Source organism: Bombina bombina, chromosome 1, assembly GCF_027579735.1.
Source record: "Bombina bombina isolate aBomBom1 chromosome 1, aBomBom1.pri, whole genome shotgun sequence".
In the NCBI taxonomy this organism is placed as follows: Eukaryota; Metazoa; Chordata; class Amphibia; order Anura; family Bombinatoridae; genus Bombina; species Bombina bombina.
Window position 1 is genome coordinate 1,132,334,437 of NC_069499.1, and position 10,029 is coordinate 1,132,344,465.

General features: G+C 36.5%; 1 protein-coding gene across 1 annotated transcript; it reads left to right on the forward strand.

Annotated features, from left to right (window-relative positions):
* The first annotated feature begins 2,166 nt into the window (after positions 1–2,166).
* Positions 2,167–9,697, forward strand: LOC128663371 (keratin, type I cytoskeletal 42-like). The gene is made up of 7 exons (XM_053717676.1): positions 2,167–2,523; positions 2,647–2,729; positions 2,930–3,086; positions 6,137–6,298; positions 6,591–6,716; positions 6,792–7,003; positions 9,643–9,697. Exons 1-7 carry the CDS (start codon positions 2,353–2,355, stop codon positions 9,695–9,697), a joined length of 966 nt encoding a protein of 321 aa, XP_053573651.1. The 5' UTR covers positions 2,167–2,352.
* Positions 9,698–10,029: the final 332 nt, after the last annotated feature.

Below are 10,029 nucleotides of genomic sequence, written 5' to 3' on the forward strand. Positions count from 1 at the left end.
ATACTTACATGCCCACACACAGCACTCATAATCAACATATACATATGTTCACACATTCAGCACTCAAACACTACATATACTTACATGCACACATACAGCACTCATAAACAACATATACATACATACATGCACACATACTTGCACTCAAACACTACATATACGTACATGCACACATACAGCACTCATAATCAACATAACATATGTGCACACATTCAGCACTCAAACACTACATATACATATGTGCACCCATACAGCACTTAAACACTAAATATACAAACATGTACACATACAGTGCCCATACAACACAACTCATATACCCATTTTGTTTTTCAAAAGAATACACTATGTTTAATATATATATAGTACAAAATGTAATTTCTGATTGGTATTAGTGTAGAGTAAAAAAAGAGAGAGATAGAGAATGCGAGAGGAAGAGAGAGTGATAGAAGCAAAGAGAGTGATATAAGTGTTAGAGAGTGAAACAGAATGTCGGTGAACATAAGGAAAATTATGTAGACAATAGTCATTAAATCCTGGGTGTATACCTAAGAAACAGAACAAAATATATCTTCAAAAAGTTGAAGGCTGTTGATAAAGAAAAGTACAAAAAACCTTTAAAAATGTGAGTAAAAAGTGTTTTCTGTTGGATTAGAATGCCACTGTTATATTCTTGCAATGCAAAGCATTATAGGAGTTAGAGCAGTATTAGAAAAAAAAGCAATAGCTGAATTTTTAAATGGAATGGCTTCAATCTGAAAACAACAAAATGCAGTGTGATTGATTGAAATAGATCCCAACATAGTTTATGAGGCCGATTTAACAAGCCCCATATCAGCCCCAATGCCTCTGTTTCTGTGCAAGCCTTCAGGCTCGCTGGAAACAGGAGTTAAGAGGCAGCGGTCTTAAGACCGCTTCTCCTTAACTCATCCTCCTGCTCTGAGGCGGCGGACATCAATCTGCCCGATCGCATATGATCGGGTTGATTGACACCCACTGTTAGCGGCAAGCAGTTCAGCGTATGCTGTCGGCATTTATCGATGTGCGGCGGACATGATCCGCTACAGTGGATCATGTCCGCTCGCACTTTAATAAATCGGCCCCATTATCTCTGGTAACTTCTGTTTAATGGCCTTTGTTTTCACAGGTTGGTAGAAATTGATTAACTTACTAGAGTGCAATATAGAACATGGCATGGTTGTGTCAAAACAATTAAAAAAAATAGTTGTTTTGTTAAATAGGAAGACTTTTTAACTTACTTTTTGTTCCTTTGTATCAAGTAAAATTTCTTCAACTGGGATCCACTCAGATGTCACTGATCTGTAACTTCTTTAATAATACAGTGGTCTAAATTGGGTAAGTCCTAGTGAAGTGAGAATTTAGTCTAAACTTTATGTATTATTATAAACATTATTTTGCTATTTTCAAATCATGAAGGTGGTGTTATGAAATGGTAAATCTTGTAGTTTAATAATAAGGAATTAGCAACTCTCTACAGCCCTCTTAAGGTCTCTTTCCAACTTCTTCAGAGAACATTGATCTTAGAATATCTAATATCCTCTAGTAACTTCTTAACCTTCTCCATTGTAGCATAATCTTAAAATTCTGGGATGCTTGATACAGATGAATAACCAATCTCTTTCATGTGGCTAGGATGCTTAGTTGCAATATATTTGTGATGTGCTGTGAAGGCGTGGTGACAGCATTGTATTCCTGTTCTCTGATCTTTTAAAAGTAGTGTCTCCACATAGGGTTATAAACAACAGAATAAAAAGGAATAAGATGCCAGTAAATTTTACATAAAAACTATTTCACTTTCTGCAACGCCTCTAACACTTCCTATAAATGGAGCTGCATATGTAAGAAACACTTGTATTTAGCTTACTCCAAGATACAGTTTAAACTAATCCAACTATCACCATGAGCCACAGTATTAAGCAAATTCATTCTTCAGCTGGAAGTTGTCATGCTGTCAGTCATTCTCCTAAGATTTCCAGCCATGTCTCTTCAGTGCATATTGGAAGCTTTCCCAAGATCCATCATGCAAGTTCTCATAAAGTCTACCAAGGAGGATCCCATATCCCCCATCATGGAGAGTCTAAAAAAGGTCACCATGGATACTCCAACATTTCTCTTCATGTAGGATCTCATGCTTCTCATCATGGGGGTCGCTTTAGAGCTCCCAGTGTTCATGGTGGATCAGGAGGAAAGGGTATCTCTATCTCCAAGCATTCATCTTTCACTCATGGATGTGGCTATGGAAGTGCACATAGTGGCTATGCGATTGGAAGTCATTTTAGTGGCCAAAGTGGATGGAAGAATGATGGTCTGTTGAGTGTCAATGAGAAGGAAACCATGCAGCATCTGAATGACCGACTGGCAACTTACCTAGAAAAGGTGCGTTCACTGGAGCAGGAAAACACTCAGCTGGAGAGGAATATCCGAGAGTGGTACGACAGAAACCAGCCAGCATCATTGCCTGATTTTAGCAACTTCTTCAGGACTATTCAAGAGCTCCAGGGACAGGTAAAATGTTTAAACTGATATACAATAGAATATAATAGAACTGTTTTCTTAAAATCTATATAATTTAAAGTAATGAAGTAAAATAACTTGATTTTATATTTTAATATTATGATATTTTTACAGATATCTGCAGCTAGTACAGAAAACGCCAGACTTGTCCTCCAGATAGACAATTCCCGACTGGCAATTGATGACTTTAAAAACAAGTATGTTTTACATGTGCAAAGGAGAAAATAAAATCATAAAGTGAATAATTATAACAAATAGAATGCTAACATTACAAAAAGATTTGACTGTTAGATGATATAATGTTGATGTAACACTTTAGATACTTAACTGGATATTGATAATAAAAACAGTGAAGAGTAACTCAGGCTTTCATCTTCATTACATCTATACATTTTAGATATGAAATAGAACTCAGGTTGAGAAACAGTATTGAGGCTGATGTTACCAGTCTGCGCAGAGTCCTAGAAAGTCTGAACATAGAAAGACGTGATCTAGAAGTCCAAGTGCAAAATCTCCAAGAAGAGCTACAGCAGATGAGGAAAAACCATGAAGAGGTAATGTACTGAATAGGACTTTAAAGCATTTGAAAATGTTCAAGGAACATCACAATTTCATCAAATATTTAACAGTATCAATAGCTTTCTTTACTTTTTATTTAAGAAAAAAATAGGTAAATTATTGTGTGTTTTGGAGAACAAAGTGTTGGTGGTAGGTAATTTTTGTATCTTTTTGTTGAAGCTGGGTGCTATTTCATACACTTTCAGTTAAAGGGATATGAAACCCAATTTTTTTCTTTTATGATTCAGATAGAGCATGCAATTTTAAGCAACTTGCTAAATGTAGCCATAGCCACCAATCATCAAGCTCTACCCAGGGTTCTCAACCAAAAATGGTCTGGTTCCTAAGGTTACATTACTGCTTTTTCAAGTAAAGATACCAAGAGAACAAAGAAAAATTGATAATAGGAGTAAATTAGAAAGTTGATTAAAATTGCATGCTCTATCTGAATCATGAAAAAAAAATTGGATTTCATATCCCTTTAAGCGTATTTATAGCAAATAATTGTTTGTTTTATATAGAAAGTAAACTATTGTATCTGTACTCTATCATTTCAAGTTAAAGGGACACTGAACACAAATTTTTCTTTTGTAATTCAGAAAGAGCATGCAATTTTAAGCAACTTTCTAATTTACTCCTATTATCAATTTTTCTTCGTTCTCTTGCTATCATTATTTGAAAAAGAAGGCATCTAAGCTTTTTTTTGGTTTCAGTACTCTGGACAGAACTTTTTATTGGTGGATGAATTTATCCACCAATCAGCAAGGACAACCCAGGTTGTTCACCAAAAATGGGCCGGCACCTAAACTTACATTCTTGCATTTCAAATAAAGATAGCAAGAGAATAAAGAAAATTTGATAATAGGAGTAAATTAGAAAGTTGCTTAAAATTTCATGCTTAATCTGAATCATGAAAGAATTTTTTTTGGGTACAGTGTCCCTTTAACTATTGCAATGTGTGAGTAGCAATAAGGTTTTAAATAAAAAAAAACTAGAGCTTTTCCTATTTAGTGAAGCTTATAATATGTTTACATGTAAAATATATCCCTTGAGATCCTATACACATACAGGGAGTGCAGAATTATTAGGCAAATGAGTATTTTGGCCACATCATCCTCTTTATGCATATTGTCTTACTCCAAGCTGTAAAGGCTCGAAAGCCTACTACCAATTAAGCATATTAGGTGATGTGCATCTCTGTAATGAGAAGGGGTGTGGTCTAATGACATCAACACCCTATATCAGGTGTGCATAATTATTAGGCAACTTCCTTTCCTTTGGCAAAATGGGTCAAAAGAAGGACTTGACAGGCTCAGAAAAGTCAAAAATAGTGAGATATCTTGCAGAGGGATGCAGCACTCTTAAAATTGCAAAGCTTCTGAAGAGTGATCATCGAACAATCAAGCGTTTCATTCAAAATAGTCAACAGGGTCGCAAGAAGCGTGTGGAAAAACCAAGGTGCAAAATAACTGCCCATGAACTGAGAAAAGTCAAGCGTGCAGCTGCCAAGATGCCACTTGCCACCAGTTTGGCCATATTTCAGAGCTGCAACATCACTGGAGTGCCCAAAAGCACAAGGTGTGCAATACTCAGAGACATGGCCAAGGTAAGAAAGGCTGAAAGACGACCACCACTGAACAAGACACACAAGCTGAGACGTCAAGACTGGGCCAAGAAATATCTCAAGACTGATTTTTCTAAGGTTTTATGGACTGATGAAATGAGAGTGAGTTTTGATGGGCCAGATGGATGGGCCCGTGGCTGGATTGGTAAAGGGCAGAGAGCTCCAGTCCGACTCAGACGCCAGCAAGGTGGAGGTGGAGTACTGGTTTGGGCTGGTATCATCAAAAATGAGCTTGTGGGGCCTTTTCGGGTTGAGGATGGAGTCAAGCTCAACTCCCAGTCCTACTGCCAGTTTCTGGAAGACACTTTCTTCAAGCAGTGGTACAGGAAGAAGTCTGCATCCTTCAAGAAAAACATGATTTTCATGCAGGACAATGCTCCATCACACGCGTTCAAGTACTCCACAGTGTGGCTGGCAAGAAAGGGTATAAAAGAAGAAAATCTAATGACATGGCCTCCTTTTTCACCTGATCTGAACCCCATTGAGAACCTGTGGTCCATCATCAAATGTGAGATTTACAAGGAGGGAAAACAGTACACCTCTCTGAACAGTGTCTGGGAGGCTGTGGTTGCTGCTGCATGCAATGTTGATGGTGAACAGATCAAAACACTGACAGAATCCATGGATGACAGGCTTTTGAGTGTCCTTGCAAAGAAAGGTGGCTATATTGGTCACTGATTTGTTTTTGTTTTGTTTTTGAATGTCAGAAATGTATATTTGTGAATGTTGAGATGTTATATTGGTTTCACTGGTAAAAATAAATAACTGAAATGGGTATATATTTGTTTTTTGTTAAGTTGCCTAATAATTATGCACAGTAATAGTCACCTGCACACACAGATATCCCCCTAAACTAGCTATAACTAAAAACAACCTAAAAACTACTTCCAAAACTATTCAGCTTTGATATTAATGAGTTTTTTGGGTTCATTGAGAAGATGGTTGTTGTTCAATAATAAAATTAATCCTCAAAAATACAACTTGCCTAATAATTCTGCACTCCCTGTATATGCTACATAGGGTTCATAAAGTATTTTGTGCATTGCCTGAAAATCGAAATGGTAATTATACCGACATTATTGAAGGAAAAATTCCCATGTAGAGCACTTAAAAAAAACACCATTTATTTAGTAAAATATATTTTCTTTGGTTAAATGTCCCACCTAGCTTTGATGCAATGTCCATGCTTGATAGTTTTAGCACCCAGACATCTGCAACATGCAAATCTACAGCTTCATGTGATGATAACTTTGCAGAAAGGGGACACTTTTTCATTAGAAAGTACGAATGTCTGTTCTTTATGTCATCTTCAAGCATATCCTAAAATATTTAAAATACAGTTCTTGTTATGTTTAGAGGCTAAATATAATGTTATTTTGCTATGAATTTAGTTTTTTTTAACATTTTGTTGTACTCTGATAGGAGGTCAGCTGTCTTCGTGCTCAGCTGGGTGCCAGGGTCAGTGTGGAGGTCGATGCTGCCCCATCTGTTGATCTCAACAGAGCTTTATCTGAAATCAGAGAACAGTATGAGAACTCGATGGAGAGAAACATGAGGGATGTTGAGAACATGTTCATGCAAAGGGTAAAGATATTTATTTTGTCTTACAGTAATGATATAGTAATATGCCTTGTCTTATATATAAAATACTATTTGTTTATGAATGAATACAACACCAAGTGACTTCAGTGTCTCTCGATCAACATTCTGAAAGCCTTAGTGGTCTTGATAAAGGGTGAAGATTAATACATGTAGTGAACCTTTTAAACAAATTTACTTGTTTCATGTATGCATTAACCACTTTAAACCAGGGAATATTTTATTAACATTTCTACTGCATTGACCTTTGTTTCTTCAACTGTGAATGTTTACACAGAGTGATGAGCTGAACCGTCAGGTACTTTCTGGCTCTGAGCAGCTACAGACAGTCCAAACTGAAATCATTGAGTTAAGACGCACTGTCCAGACCCTGGAGATCGAGTTACAAAGCCAACTAAGCATGGTATATATATTAATCAATCAAACGAATTAAATATAAATCTTACCATGTGTAATTTATATAACAATTGTATTACAGAAATCAGCTCTGGAAAACACCTTGGCCGAGACAGAGGCCTCTTTTGGCTCCCAGCTTGCACAATTACAAGACATGATCAATGGCGTTGAAGCACAGTTGTCTCAGATCCGATCTGATCTAGAAAGACAGAACAATGAGTACAGAATGCTCATGGACCAGAAGACCCATTTGGAGATGGAGATCTCCACCTACAAACGCCTACTGGATGGGCATGATACCCAGTATGTAAAATGTATAACAAAACTCCCCAGTGTGCCATTTGGGTTCGACCACTGCATATTGATGTTAGATAATTGTAGCTAATGAAAAATACTCTACTTGGTAATTTTTCTTCTTGCTTTCTTCTGTTTTACAAATGGTAAAGGCAATAATTAGGATTTTTCTATATCTGCACATGTTTAATTTTGTTTTCTCCCATTAGTGTTTCAGGCCACCATTTCTCCAGTAGCAAAGATGGTAAGTACCATCATCCATTTTATTTAACAATTCTGTTTTAAATTAAAGCAAAAACATAGTACTGTTTCAAACTCTTATTATTTCCAGTAACTGCACACAAACGTAATGGAAATAATGTGTTAGTTATTCATAAAGGGTAATACAGTGTGAGCATTGAGTTTTTGGGGTCAATTTATCAAGCTCTGTACGGAGCTTGATGCCCGGAAACAGAAGTTATGAAGCAATGGTTAAAAGACCGCTGCTCCATAACCTGTCCACCTGCTCTGATGCGGTGGACAGAAATCAACTCGGTCGAATACGATCAGGTTGATTAACACCCCCTGCTAGCGGCCCATTGGCTGCGATTCTGCAGGGGGCAGTATTGCACCAGCAGTTCACAAGAACTGCTGGTGCAATGATAAATGCTGACAGCGTATGCTGTCGGCTTTTATCGATGTGCAGCGGACATGACCCCGCTATATTTTGGATCATGTTGCTCACACCATAGTAAATAGGCCCCTTTATGCTTTTAGGGCTTTAAACATCCAATAAACAGTAGATTTAGAGAAACTATAATATAGGATTAAATTGTTCCTGTAAAAATATTTTTTTATTTTCATCACTCCATAACATTAACTTAGTATGGTCATATCTCGTTATTGTTAGAGTAATAAAATTCATACTGGGGTGGCTTTCATTTGAAGGTCTATAACATCAATCATAACACCTATCAAAAGGATCACTGCAATACTAATTATTTAGCAAGTGTAAAGGTCAACAATCCCTTTACTTTGTCTATTGTTTCTCCTGTTCATTCTTGCCCCTCTCCACTTCCCTTCCTGTAACTTTGTATCTCCTCGTTTTTTTTTTCCTCTATAAGATTTGCTCCTCTTCCACATTTTCCCACTCTACCTCTTTTACTCTATCTCTTTCACTCTTTGTCCTGATCCTCTATATCATCTTTTACATTTTTTTCCCTGTCTCTTTCTGTATCATATTCTTCCCCTTCAATTTTGTCAACACATCTCCGTTCTCCTTTCACCCACACTCTCCTACTCTTCTACAATGGTTGTCTGAACAGGGTGTTAATGAAAAGGGCAATAGTCTCATAGTATATTGGAAATATATGCACTAGTTGTGGTTTCAGGGGGTTCTGGGGGATCCTCAAGCACTGTAGCACCCCTGGCTCTCAATAGCTAAACATTTGCAAGACAATCCCTTGTTTACATGTCATTTGCTCAATCCAAGAGGGCCAATGGGGTAAATGGGGTAAAAATAAAAAGTAGGAATATGTAATAGAATATCTCCCCATCACACACACCAGTAATACGCTATACCCTTGATATTCATCTTAATGGCAACCTCAATTAGAATTCCTAATTTTTAAGCTGTAGAATCACCATTGATTCAAGATTCCTAATTCATAACTTTAAATAGTGGATCTATTTTTTCATGCAAATTGATGCTAGTATAGTGATAAGGTTTTAGTAATCCTTGTTTAAAAAGAGAATGAACATGTTCGTCTGGTTGTGTGACAATTCTGATGTTTATCAGTTCCTGCTCTTCAACTCAATATAACATTTGAAAAAGAAAGCAATTGTACAATTTTAAAAACATTTCCAGTTGTATCAGTTGTTATGGTTTCCATTTGCAGGATCTCACCACAGCATTAAAATTCATCATACCTCAGACCACATCCATCAAGCCAAATGTTAGAAACAAAGTGACGTGAGAGGAAATTGTTCACTGCCTGGGATATCACCAACATATCATGCTTCAAATCTGTAATTTTAATAATGCAACATTTTTCTCCAGAGTTCTGTCTTCTTGTTTAGATAGGAAAACATTGTAATGGTTTGTGGGTCTGTTTCTTTAATAAAAAAATTCTTGTGCAAAACAGTACTTTTTTTTCTTCATTTAATAGACACAATTCTAAAGTGGCCTTTACAGAAACCAGTGATGAGAGAGGCCAGTCTAGTGAACCCTTGTAGTAATCACAGAACTCAAAAGCATCCGTTTTTACCACAAGTTTTCTATACCCAATAAAAAAAAAAAAAAAAAAAATCTGTGCTTCCTTTCTACTCCTTATTTTCCCCTTAAGGGAACATCATCTATATGTCAAATAATTTCAAACTGATATACTGTAACTTATCTGTAAAAAAGCTCACTACAAATAATCATATGAACATCACATTGTAAACAGAGAAGATATTTAGGGGTAGATTTATTAAAAGACGAGTGGACATGATTCACTGTGAAATTTTCTGGTGAAATGCTTGTGCAATACCGCCCCTACTTACTGGCGGCCGTCAATCATTCTGATCGGATCGGATCGGGATGATTTCCTTATGACTGCTGCTTCTTTTTTTTTTTTTAAATCTTTATCTATAAATACTGTCAATTTGAAACGTCATTTGTTTGGTGTACTGAAATCATCCAAAACAGTCGACAGTATACATTTTATACCTTAACTATGTTCAAAATAAAACAAGCTATATATATGAAATTAGAAAGTAAACTAAATTAAATTTAATTAAATGAAACTAAATTAAATAAAAAATACATTAAATTAAATTAAATTGAATCAAACCTCAGAGAGCAGCATCATCCACCTCTGTAGCTTTTTAGATTTCGAAACTATGTCCCCACACCTGTCGTGGATTCACTAATCTTTCGTTCACTGTCCAAAGTCTAAGGACCATTCGCCCCTGAAAAAATCTGTATGTTGTAGTGGAGTCAGGAGGCGAGTCACTTGGTCTAGTGGTAAGGTGTGGAGTAGACTTTCCCACTTCTTCATAAAGGT

What these genes read in the sequence shown, in the direction of transcription:
- LOC128663371 (XM_053717676.1), top strand. Translation starts at nt 2,353, where the DNA reads ATGCAGCATCTGAATGACCGACTGGCAACTTACCTAGAAAAGGTGCGT. An exon ending in ATTGATGACTTTAAAAACAA is followed by an intron (nt 2,730 to 2,929) that starts GTATGTTTTACA and finishes TATACATTTTAG; the next exon opens with ATATGAAATAGAACTCAGGT. An exon ending in TGAGGAAAAACCATGAAGAG is followed by an intron (nt 3,087 to 6,136) that starts GTAATGTACTGA and finishes GTACTCTGATAG; the next exon opens with GAGGTCAGCTGTCTTCGTGC.